Source organism: Gadus macrocephalus, chromosome 9, assembly GCF_031168955.1.
Source record: "Gadus macrocephalus chromosome 9, ASM3116895v1".
NCBI lineage: Eukaryota > Metazoa > Chordata > Actinopteri > Gadiformes > Gadidae > Gadus > Gadus macrocephalus.
In genome coordinates, this window is record NC_082390.1 from 1,076,937 (window position 1) to 1,089,958 (window position 13,022).

The 13,022-nt window shown below is 44.2% G+C and overlaps 1 protein-coding gene across 3 annotated transcripts in view; it reads right to left on the bottom strand.

The window, feature by feature from the left end:
* Nucleotides 1-8,405: 8,405 nt before the first annotated feature.
* sema3d (sema domain, immunoglobulin domain (Ig), short basic domain, secreted, (semaphorin) 3D) overlaps nt 8,406-13,022 on the bottom strand; it is a 28,186-nt gene continuing 23,569 nt past the window's right edge. For 2 of the 3 annotated variants that reach the window (XM_060060100.1, XM_060060099.1), the window contains exon 18: nt 8,406-9,471. In XM_060060100.1, coding sequence (XP_059916083.1) covers nt 9,019-9,471 — 453 coding nt within the window. In that variant the 3' untranslated portion in view covers nt 8,406-9,018. Of the gene's footprint in view, nt 9,472-11,303; nt 12,932-13,022 lie in introns of those variants that run through there. The other variant, XR_009527153.1, reaches the window with a different exon arrangement.

Genomic DNA, 13,022 nt, shown 5'->3' on the forward strand with positions numbered 1-13,022 from the left:
AGTGGTGACCCAAATCACTGTATAGTAATAGTGAGCATGATTTTGGCAGAGCTCAGGTGTAGATTATAATCAAAGATCAAATAAAGAAAAATATAGAAAGAAAGAAGGACAAAAACAGAAAAAAACAAAATAGATATAGGAAATATATTGTTCTAATTCCTAAACAATTACTATTTAGTCTATCTCGCCAACTGCTCACTGCAAAAAGTCGATCTATTTCCTTGATTCCACTGAGTACATGGAACACTATGGAAACCTAAACACATTTTATAGTAAGCCATCTTGAATTCAAATGACCATGGCAAATAGTTTGACCCTGACGAATCGTTCGAATCCTAATGTTGACTTAAAAAAAGGTAAGCGTCTATTACAAATTCCCGGTTTCTTTCTGTCATCAATTATCAATGCATACACAATGAACTATTCCACAGCAATTCAGTATTGAGTGTTGATACTTGTGGCGAATTCTTGTGGCAGCCATCATGAACTCATGAAGGTGAAGTTCAGTAAACTGACTGAAAAGCAAGCAAGTCACCATGACAACTCATCATAGGCACATGGAACTGGCCCGGCTTCAAAGGTCGGAGCATATGGGTAGGACTGAGCATCAGAGGTGAACATGGGTAGAGGGAGAGAGGAAGAGACATAAGGACTGAATGAGAGAGACAAAGGACAACGGGTTGGAAGAACAGAAGCATTCCGATGATGAATCAATTAATAGAAATGTATAAAAAACACAAAGAAAATAGCCCGGTTCAAATTAAATGACAATAAAAGCAAAAGCGGTGTGTGTCTGGCAGAAAGAAGAATTCTTCGAATTAGAATAAACAAAAGACGAACTGGTGCTGGTGGCCAATTGAAGAAACATTGAAGACATATTTGACGCAATGAAGGACATGATGAATCAATAATAAACAATAATAAAATCCTGACCCATTAGCCATCAATGATGACGGAACATGTTTCGGTCGTAATGTCAGTGACGACGTCCGTTATTTCGGAGCATTAAAATAGGCAGTATGAATATAAAAGTAGTTCAAAAGGTTGGTGAAAGGTAGAATAGATGTCTGCAATTACTGCTGTTTACACCTAGTTTCATATTGAGGTAAAAGGTGATGACAGTGAAAATGTAGGTATAGCGGTTTGTTCATGTCTGTTCCTTATTTCCCAATCTCAAGTTACACCTTCAAAATGATTTCTTCCATTTCCACAGTGGTTGTTTCTGTTGGAACCTGAATTATGCCTTTGTTTCGATTTGATCATGACGGCAAAAGACTCTTAATTAATCATTTTCTGCACAAAGACAGCTCTGTTTTGAGGCGTTTTACAGTGAAACCAGACCGAACATTGTGTATTTTTTTTTGACAGAACCACAGATTATTAACAGAACAACAGGGGTGGACAATGCACATTGAGGCTTAAGTATATCTGTTCTAACGGTGCCCTTTGAGCAGACAGGCCAGCAGAGATGTGTGTGAGGTAAGGCGAGCTAAAGGACGGAGTGGTAATCCGAGGCCGTGAGTCTTCCATAGTGATAAGTATTACAACTAAGCCCTCGATCTCACTCTGCGGGGGGTCCAGCCCAACTCACACGTCTGGAATACACAGCACATAACACACACACACTCATGCCCGCCCGTACACGCACACAGACACACGCACATGGAAGCACGCAAGCACACACACAATCACACTAAAACAAACACAATATTTTATTCAACCATGTTGAACCAGGTTCGTCTTATTGAGTAGACGTCTGTTAAACAAGAGAGACCTGCCCAAGACAGGAGCAGCATACCATAAAACATGTATGTGTTATAAGGAACATCATGATTAATTCCTCTCTCTATGTGACAGATAGATAGATAGATAGATAGATAGATAGATAGATAGATAGATAGATAGATAGATAGATAGATAGATAGAGAGATAGAGAGATAGAGAGATAAGAGAGAGAGAGAGAGAGAGAGAGAGAGAGAGAGAGACACACAGACAGACAGACAGACAGACAGACTGTTCAATAGATAGAGAGATAGACAGACACAGACAGACAGACAGACAGACAGACAGGCAACTGGATGGATATATGGGGTTCTGATTGTGTGCAGAAGGTCATGAATTGATACTGTCTTGCTACTCTAATCCCCCCCCTGGTTTGTTAGACCCTGAAGCATCTCAAGGCTTTGGTGGTTCCGAGCCAAGGCAGCTCCTTGCTGGTGACGCCATGGGAGGGAACAGATGGAGGCTCAGAAGGTATAAATCTTCGTCCAGTAAGATGGCTTCGGGGACTGCTAATGGACTGCACTGTCTCAACGTTGCCAAATTCAAAAATTATACGCACACTCACACACACATTTGTGCTGAAGATTCATTAGGAGCTAAATGTGTAAATAAATAAAAACGATATTTTTACAATGTGATTTAATGTTATTTCATTTTCTATTATTTCCCAATTATGTGCGCTGTGCGGGACTGGTTTGCCCAGCAGTCATCTCATGAGGAATCCATTATGTAAGTCTGACTTATGCTCTTCAGATTGAGAGCAGGGTCCCCCAATGAGCTAGCACGGCCCTATCGGAAAGAAGGTAGAATATGTGACCAATTGGAAAAACAGATTTAAAGGCTAAAGGTCAATGAGGTGTGGCATCCAACTGAAATGAGCCTCGTCTCCATTTCACAGCCTCCCTCCCCCTGGGATCACTGGATGCCAGCAGCAATATGAGACATGCATCAATAGGTGCAGGAACTTGTGAATACACTCACACACACACACACACACACATGCACAAATATGCAAATTCCCACGTACACACCGACACACAGATAAACAGACACACACACACCGAAATAGATTGAGACTGAATTATCCCCCTATGTGGGGAGCAGTCACACTAGTTTATCAATCCTTTCCGGGTTTCAGCATGCTATGCTCTTGATTAATTAAAAATATAAATGTTATATAGATACATCTAGTCTTTACTTGTATTGTGCTGCACAGCACAGCATTATCACAGCAAATACACACGTTGACTCCACGATACACACTCGCATGCAATCATTTTGTGTTTGTCATACATTTGCCACGAGCGACTTCTACTAACTGTCTTGGTTCCAAAAACATGTTGGAAGATATGAAATACATATTATGTATATATTCTATCATGTTCTAAATCCTAATTTACAGGGCAGAATATTTGTGTTAACAGTACGACACCATTTTCTCCTGCAAATCATTGCTGTGCAGATAAAGAGCAGCTCGGGAATCTCTTTGCCACGGAGAGAGAACTGCTGATCATGGGATCTAGTTGCCATGGTGAAAGCCTTTGGATTGGTAGTTCCATGGGAAAATTATTTTGACTTTAACCAAGTCTTACAGCATCCCATATGCTGTAACATACAAGTGGCGTGGTGATTTCAATGAGCAAGCAAAGCAATGATGCCATTATTTACAGGACTCCAGTTTACCGGTTTAGCTTAACCGGAGCAAACCAGATTCAAATTGTAAAGAAAAAAACTAAACTTTTAACTGAGAAATAATCATATAGAACTTTCATATAAAACACCTCACTTCATATAGAAGTGAGGTGTTTTAGGACAAAAATAATCATACAACAGTGTATGTGAGCTGACTTTACACAGTGAACGTCACGCGTAATGGATGGAACGCTGTGGAAAATCCTCCAAGGCTTGTCAGATTTCCATGTTTGCTGAGTTCGTAATCCCCGAAATAGCAGAATAGGTTTTCTCCAGTGTGTTTGTTTCCACAAGCTCGTCCAAACGCAGGCTCACACATTTTTTAACTGGACAGCTTTCCGTCTCTCTCTCTCTATGTGTTTGTCTATGCATACGCTCCACGCACCTTCACTTTTAAAACCTCTATCGGTTGTTATGACCGTCCAAAGGTGCTGTTACGATCAAATTAAGATTCATCAAACATTAAGTCTATGGATGATTTAGTGGCAGAAGAGAAGAGATGGCAGATGATATTGGAGTATAAACTACTTGGAAAGACTTTTACTTCTAGCTTTTTCAGTAAGCTTGTTCAAGATCCTTATCAAGATCTGTTTTTGTTAAGATAAATCCAAGATAAACAACCCTATATTTGATTTGAGGAGTATACAGATCAGATGATTTGTATATACTGTATATAAAGTAATAATGGTATGCAATACATCTTCAAGTATGGCCGTATGCGTTCTAAATAAAAAGTTAGTGTTGTTGCAGGTGTTAAAAGATCTGCTACTGTTTATACAGCTGGATAAATCTTTGGAAATAAATCACAGAAATCACACAGAAATTAGCACGCAAAATATCGATGGTTGAAATGCAGCTTTTGCCTATTTTTGTGGTATTAAAGCAGATTATCCAAATCACCATATTGACTTTTGGGACTGCAAAGAAAACCTGGTTAATATTCAGCTTCATGACAGATAAAAAAGGTGTGAAATACAACCCTTAAAAACACACTAACAGGAGGTCATTTCACACAGCTTTAAAATGTGTCTATGTGGATCGTAAGGGAAATATTTTCAATAGCGAGCATATCCCATAAAAACAAACGCCTGCTGCTATGATTGATAAGCCCTGCGGTCAGACCGAACTTTCTGGCACTCAGGTTTGATTTAAAATGTGTCACATGATCTAAGCATGTGAATTCTTGAAGTGATCCAAGAACGCAGAAAAAATATATAACGTCTTGCTAAAATAAATAACTTTTTTAGCAGAATGCCTTCGAAAGTAACTCCTTTTTTTACAGTAGCAGACACCCTGTCTCTCATTTCATGTTTGTTCAATTCAAAAAGACCGTGGTTGTGTTCTCCTTGAATTCAATGATGCAACTTTAATGTAAATGTACAGAATAGAAACATGTTAGGCAAACCGTGTCTGATTGGCTGAGAAACATGTTTATCAAATCCCTGTCAATTCCTCCAAATCGATGTTGATATTTATATATGAAAATATTTTCTTGTCCGAGTTTTTTTCAGATGAATACAATTAAAAACGTAAAATAAAAGGACAAAAGCAAGCATACGTGAACTATCTACTAGTATATGAACTCATCTGAAGTCTCAAAATCACATACCAATCGCTGTGAAGAAAACCAAAAACTACGGTCTGTTACCATGTGCAGCATCAACATTACCTCAGGCTGATATGTTTCAGTAGGCCATGCAATGTTTTTAACGCAATTACATTTCAAATTAACAGGTAGAGGTTACACTAGATCACGAGACTGACAGACAGACAGCAACATGATGTTAAAATGGTGATAGACTCTGACACACACGATTCACATAAATATTCAACAGTCGTTATTTTAGCATATTCCCTTCCCTGCACACGTATTAACATACCAGTGTGTTTTGGCATGATCCTAAAGATCACAAGATTTTACCAATGCCTGGGCCATTACTTGGCCCTTGACATCGTAATGGCGCCGTGACGCCTTGTTATGCCTCAGCCAATCAGACACTGTTTTGATCCAAGGGACATCTGAACCCCCTCTGAGGAACAGCTCTCTGTGACCCCGACCTCGAATGAGAGGAGCATGGGGTCTGATCAGAAGCTCTGTTTAGAAGCACAGCACCCCTGGGATACCCAACACCCATTCTGCAGTGGTGACCTCACAGTTTAGGTTGAGCATTATGCACATACTCAGAGGTCCAGGCACGTGGAAACTGACTTCCTCTGTGGCGTGAACACGTCACTTCACGGCAATCCTAAAGTTAGAATAATAACGCAATTCCCCCCGTTTTTAATATTGGCCTACAATCTACGTCCCTACAGAATACAAGAATTTCCAGCATAAAAATATGTTTTCAAGATTCAATTTTCCATCGACTATTCATTATCTAGACAGGCATATTAAAAGGTTATGAAATTAGCGATTGTTTGTGACGCATGTTTATTAATTCTGTATTCTGCTTTACCATCCAATGATTATTGTTGCGTTATAAGTTGAGTTTGCCTAACCCTATCCAACCCCACCCAAGATATTTTCTTACTTGGTATTTCATTCCATCTACAATGGAAATAACTGCAGCAATCTGATCCGTAGCAATTTGTTCTGAACATATTCTGAAAAATGTGTATATATATATAGATATATTTATATATTCTAAAAATACAAACTCAGGCCGCCAAACCACCGGACCAACCTATGAAACGTTAGGAAATAAATGTAAAGGAAGGACCTACAATAAACTGTGTGTTTGTTTTTTGTTCATCTTTGGTGGTCGCCGATGTGCATACACTTGTGTTTTGACAGCCCAACACCTGTCTTCATTGCTATCTTTATTGCATTTCTGTGTGTGTGTGTGCGTGTGCGTGTGTGTGAGTGATAGCCTCCACATCCTGCGTGCCCTGACATACACATCCTCCTCCGTTCGAAGAGAGACGGCGTACGTCAGCCGGTGAATCAGGAGAGGAGTGTGCAGGTACTCATTAAAGCAGGGGGGGAACAACTGTTCTGAGCTCCTTCAACCATAAATCCAGACCTGTAGCCCTTCTCCCCTCCAGGGCAGCTGTCTATATCCCTCTGGTCTGGACAGGTCCCGTGCAACACAGACGTGTTCACTGGTTCACTGTCAACGCCGGGCTAACACAGACACATCTGCAGCCCCGTAACCACCCTGTAATAAAGGCCGCCCTGCTGCATGGTGACATCTCAATCCCACGTTCTGTTTTTTTGCTCTTCCGCCTGTAACTAACGGGGTTGGATTTGTTGGACTTTTGGATAATACAGCTGCTGTCACTTCTTCCAAACTTTTTCTCCAACCTTAGCCAATACTTTGTGATTAGTCTTACACCTCAACATAACAGACACAGCGGTAACGATCTGATCAAATATAATCGCCACATTCGTGTTTTTATTGAAACCGGTGAGTAGAAGTTAAGTGGCTTGGTAAAGGGTTAACATTAGACGAACGCTGAACCAACCAGCTCAGTCTTATTGTGCTCACTAATTCCCACGTGCCTCCTTGATGCGATGCGAGTTCCCCTCGGCGACCCCGGGGGGCTATTGACCTGCTCCAGCTCATTACTCTGATCAGATCAAACACACGTTACCTCCGACCCCCCCCCCCCCCCCCCCCCCCCACTGGGCCCGTCTGCGTGTCTCTCTCTGGGTCGGTTCTCGGTAGACTCACCCCCCTCCCAGGAACCCCAGCGTGAGGCTCAGGTTGACGCTGCTTCAAACGCACTTTGTCCTTGGCTTTGGTCACGCACAGAACGTAGGCACACCGTCCGCACCACCTGACCTGCAGAGCATCCCGTGAGCCGATGTGACGCCAAGAAAAACCCCAGCGCATAATGGCCCCCTTATGCCAGGGGATACAGGGCCAACGTAGGTGCCCTCTTGTGCTCTTCCTCTTGTGCAATGGGGCCGACGGGGTTGCATCACCCAGGGCGATTTGCAAGGCAACAGAAAGGAAGGGGAAAGTGTGGTCTGTCGGTATGTTTTAGTGCAGGCTCCTGTTGGAAGCATTATCCTTTATGGACTCAATTCTCAAAAATTACGATTTTCTTTTTTGACTATATGATCTATTCAACAAGGAATTCCCATTCCCCTTATAAGGACTCACCTCCTCTTAATGGGATGGATTTGCTTTACCGTGAGCAGTGTGCAGCCATGTCAGCGAGACACGCTGTGATCGGCGTCTCACATTGTGATGCGGTTTGGTGCGGGCAGCGTTGTGGTGGTGGTCTTGATGTGCTGATTGAAACAATGTCATCCCTGTCTGATGGGCAGGACCGATGGCTGCCGTACAGCGCACGCACACACACACACACACACACACACACACAGTATCAGAGCCACTGCACACACATGAGTCAGGCCAATGGCAATATGCAAATTAATATTTTTTTATATACAGTATGTTTCCTTATTTGGGTTAAGCAGAGTTAGTTTTGTGTATCGCTATAATGAATAAACAATGAGCATTTTCAAGCAGTCTAAAATATTCATCCTTCTATGTAACACAAACCTGTACAAGTAGAACATTACAGACTTGGCAGAATAATTTAACTTTGGCATTCTCCTTTTTGCCATCTCAGTTCTCAATACAATGCAGCAGTGCGTCACCTCAGGTTATTGTTCCCATGATCTATGAACTAGGACCAGCTTTTTTACAGCCTTGGTTGGATTTCCTTGAAGGAGACACAGATATCCTTGTAGCGTTAAGGTTAAGGGCTGTGTGGAGTCATGAGGGGAACGCTGGAGATCCCCTGATTAGATGCTCGTCATTCCCGTTCGCAGAAACCATGACGCTGAACCTGGGATTGGTGAATTACATTTTGAGGTTTTGCATGATGTTGGTTGTTCTTATTCATAACATAACTATACGTATTCTATAATTGTGGATTTGGCCTAAAGAATATTTCTTGATGAAAGAGTGTCACAGTTGGTTTTTTTGGTTTTCATTTTAAAACAGAAATTTCACAGTAACAAACCGTGCTCTACAAATGCTGTCATAAATAAAAAAAAATTAACAGATAGAAAGAAACAACTACAAAACGTTACAATACTACAACAGTTTTTATAAAAATATCACTTTGTTTACCCACACATATAATACCATGATAGTCATACAAAAGTCAAACATTCCCCAACTGGGCCTACATTGAGCATGCTGCATCTCCTGTACAGATTCAATAAATATTTACAGATATTCAACATGAATGCGTCTCACATTACTAACAGTTTTACCATCCAATCGTTTCATAGGTGGCAGATAATGATTATAAGATGACCCCTGTGCTGACTTAACTCAGTGCAACTGGAGCGAAGGTCACCGGTCTCACTGAATATAATTAAGAAATGTTTATTCAGTTAATATGTAACTTTAAGATGTGCTCGAAAAGCTGGACCTTTTAAATTTCTTTCTCTTTTGAAGTTTCCTCTTTCAGAATGTGAACCATTATATTCTGTCTTTGTTTCACTTCAGTTATCAACCGTTCTGAGACTGGCCCATAATACTGCTGCCTACCTACCTACCTACCCTGAACCCGCCCAGATCACCTGCCCCGCCCCTCCGCTGCCCTCCTTGCCCTCTCCACCTCCTTCACGTGGTGCCTCCTGTTCCTGCTCTTCTTCAACTCCTGGATGTGCTTCCATTTACCCGCCCCCATGCCCCGCCCCCGGGCCTTGATTGGCTGCTTCTTCACCAGCAGCGTGGCGCAGTACTCCTCCAACGAGCCCACGGGCGAGTTCATCACCCGCAGGTAGTCCTTGTAGCGCTGCCGAGACTCCGCCCCGCTGCGTGGCTCCGCCCCCGGGTCCTCGCCCGGCCTGGGCCGTCCGTCCAGGTGCCCGTGCACGGGCACCAGGCGCAGCGCGAGCCGCAGGAGGGTGCGCGTGAAGTGGGCGCGCTCCTCGGCCACGCAGGAGTACAGCCCGGCGTCGGCCGGCCGCAGCGAGCGGATGAGGAGGCCCCGGGCCGTGTGCACCACGCGCTCGTCTGGTACCACCTACAGGGACCGCACGGCGGGGCAACGACAACAGAGCCCGGCGTCAGCACACAGAAATAATGCATGAGGCGTGGCCGCAGAGGGCGCGCGAGGCAGCGTGTCGGGTGAATGACCCCCAGAATAACCCCACGCCACCACCGCCGCAGTAACCAGCCCAAAGAGCTCGCCGTCGGGCTGAAACCTTCGATCGGAGCGGCAGATCAATGAGCTCCATGTCCTCCACCCTAACCCTACGAGCCTCCACCCTAACCCTACGAGCCCCCCCCCCACCCCCCCACCGTGGCGTACGTTCACTCGTGTGTTTTCATGGCTGATTTGAGGCGTGAAACCAGATAAGCGCAGAGAGGTGGGGGTTGGCGAGGGCTAAGGTCGTTGAGCGGTGTTGAGGTGTTTAGAGGCTTGGGTCACTGTTTCAGTGTTAAGCTTTGGCAAAGAAAAGGCACATCACTCCATGCCTGCGATAGGTGCTCTTGGGGGGTCTGCACGATTGTCTACCATGTGTGTGTGAGGTTTGGCTCGGGGGTGAGGAGAGGGTTAACGTTTATGATCTTTTCGGCTCCGTGCACATGCACATCGCCCGCGATTTATCAGGTGTCAATGGATGATGTCAGGAACTCAAAAAACACAGCTGGGTTCACATGGTCATTATGTTGAACATGCGTGTCAGTGTGTGCGTTTGTGTGTATGGGTGTGCGTGTCTTTGTGTGCGTGGTTGTGTGATGATGTGCCAATGGCCGCAGGCCCCGATAGCAGGAAGCCCAGCTCACATGCATCTATAACAGCCTGTTCTTCCACTCAAAGCACACAGAACACAAACACACACGTCAATGGACCAACAACCAGTAGGCATCTAAAAGAGAAGTGTCTTGTGAAACATCTCAAGACAATAGAAAAACTTAAAATACCTCATGAAATAACCACGCGATAATCTGCATGGTTCTTTGCGTTCGGTTTCAAATATTCTCTGTCCAAAATGAGTGCATCTGTGAATACACTGCACAGTTAAACATTCAACCATTCTGCCCAGCTGGCGCGACTTGGTGTGCCCGCGTGTGCGTGTGTGCCCGCGTGTGCGTGTGTGCGTGCGTGTCTGCGCGCGTGTGTGTGTGTGCGTGCGTGCGTGTGTGCACAAGCACCACAGGAGACCACAGAGACTCGCTAAGTAGTTTACAGGGATACGAATCAAAGCCTGCCGATGCGTTCTAATCCCGGAGAGGTGGGTACTTCCTCGCACACCGGACAAAGTTTGGACGGATCCAAACGGAAAAATAAGGACGCGAGAGAGGCTGAAGTCACAGCTGCCGGTGCACGGATCACACATCCAATCACACGGCAGAGAACCGAGTGCAAAGTTTTCTCTTCTAAATAATGGTGGTTATATATTCTTGACATTTCGTTTCACCCGAGTTGTTTCTGAGGTCTGGCGGTCTTAGAGACGTTTCCCCCCACACCCACCTTCAGGGATGAGGCCTGGCTCTGTGAGATCTTAGATGCTTACATCTATAACCTCACACGCACGCACGCACGCACGCACACACACACACACACACACACACACACACACACACACACACACACACACACACACACACACACACACACACACACACACACACACACACACACACACACACACACACACACACACACACACACACACACACACACACACACACACACACAGCATTCTTGTAAAACACCAATGTGAAAAATCCCCAACTTTATTAGTATGTGGAGTGAATCCAAACTCTTTTAAACTAAAATAAAGAGGTTGGGTGTCATTACATGGACACAAGTGACCCATAAAAATGTGATATTTAGCAGCATTTGAACCCATTTCACTTTTTATTGTGTATTTCCATTCTATTAGACACAGATGATGGATTTAGATTCAAATTGACTTCCATATTGTTCTCATTATGAGCATTTTATTACCTCCCGGGGCATGGGGAGGTACTACAAAAGTCAAACTCACAATCTTACCCAAATCACACTGTGTGATTTGGGGTGTGTGTGTGTGTGTGCGTGTGCGTGTGCGTGTGCGTGTGCGTGTGTGTCTGATCAAGAAACAGAGATTAATAAAGTTAAAAAGATCTCTAGTTGAGTGCTTCAGAGCAGAGTTTTACAAGATAAGAGACATTGTAGACATTGTGTGCATGCGAGTGTGTGTGAGTGTGTGCATTTGTGTGGAGAGGATGAGGAATGTAGGCAGAGGAAATGCAGGTGCCACAGCAGCTGGAGAGAGGTGTTTTGAATCCAAACCAGTTAGGGGCCAGACAATATGAGGGAGGGAGAGGACGGCGAGTCAGACGGAAAATAGACAGAGAGAGAGAGAGAGAGACAGAGACAGAGACAGAGAGAGAGACAGAGAGAGAGACAGAGAGAGAGACAGAGACAGAGACAGAGACAGAGACAGAGAGACAGAGACAGAGACAGAGACAGAGAGAGAGAGAAACAAGACATAGAGAGACAGAGACACAGAGATGTGGAAAGACAGACCGACAGTAAGATAGCCAGACAGAAACAAAGTAAAGGAAACAGGAAGTGAGGACGGAAGGAAAATCAGGACATCACCTGTACCAATACGCCTGTAGAACCGACCCTGAGCTCTGCCTTAACCTCCCATTAAAAATACAAACTCAGCCAGAATGAAGTGCATTACTCGCTGTTCAGCGATCCAGTAAACATCCTGCTAAGAACCAGACCCCATGGGGTGCCTGAATTAAAAAGAAAGGAAGAAATAACAAAAGACTTTTGTTTTTTGACACTACAAAGGTCGTACATAAATAACACTACTTAATTACCAAGTGGTCTATCATATATTTTCTGTAAAATAAACGTAAATCCTTATAACCATTGTTGTGTCCGCTGACTAATGCGTTCAAAGCAGTGGATATTTGTTTACTCTGCTTTAAGGGAGAAAGGGAAATGTTTGCGTTACTCTCCTTTGTCAATTAGTACAGCTGTGTACATATGGCGGGATCCTCAAACAAACAAATAGCCTCTTGTGTTCATACCCTAAAAAACATCTGACCCTAGATAGTTCTGTTTTATGATTGTTCACTGTGGGGGAAACACACACGCATACACACACATGCATGGACATGCACACACACGGACATACCATCACACACACACAAACTTGAACACATGCATGGACATACCACACACACGCACACGCACACACACACACACGCACACACTGTGGGTTTCCCGCCTGCGACAGAACACGTGAGTGTTTGGCAGCCCCTGCACCTGTCTGTCCCTTTGTTTACACCTGGCCCTGAGAGACAACCCAGGAGCCCGGGGGGGGGGTGACCAGCAAAGAGCTCCGGAAATGGTGAACTATGTCCAGTAAAGAGTCACCAGAAGAATGGCTGACCACCCCCCCCCCCCCCACAGGGAAACAAAATAGCACCATACACCCCAAGGCCTCAGCTCTAATGCCTCCTAGAGACACCTATTGTACGTCTACCTTTCCCAAGGCCTCAGCTCTACTGCCTCCTAGAGACACCTATTGTACGTCTACCTTTCCCAAGGCCTCAGCTCTA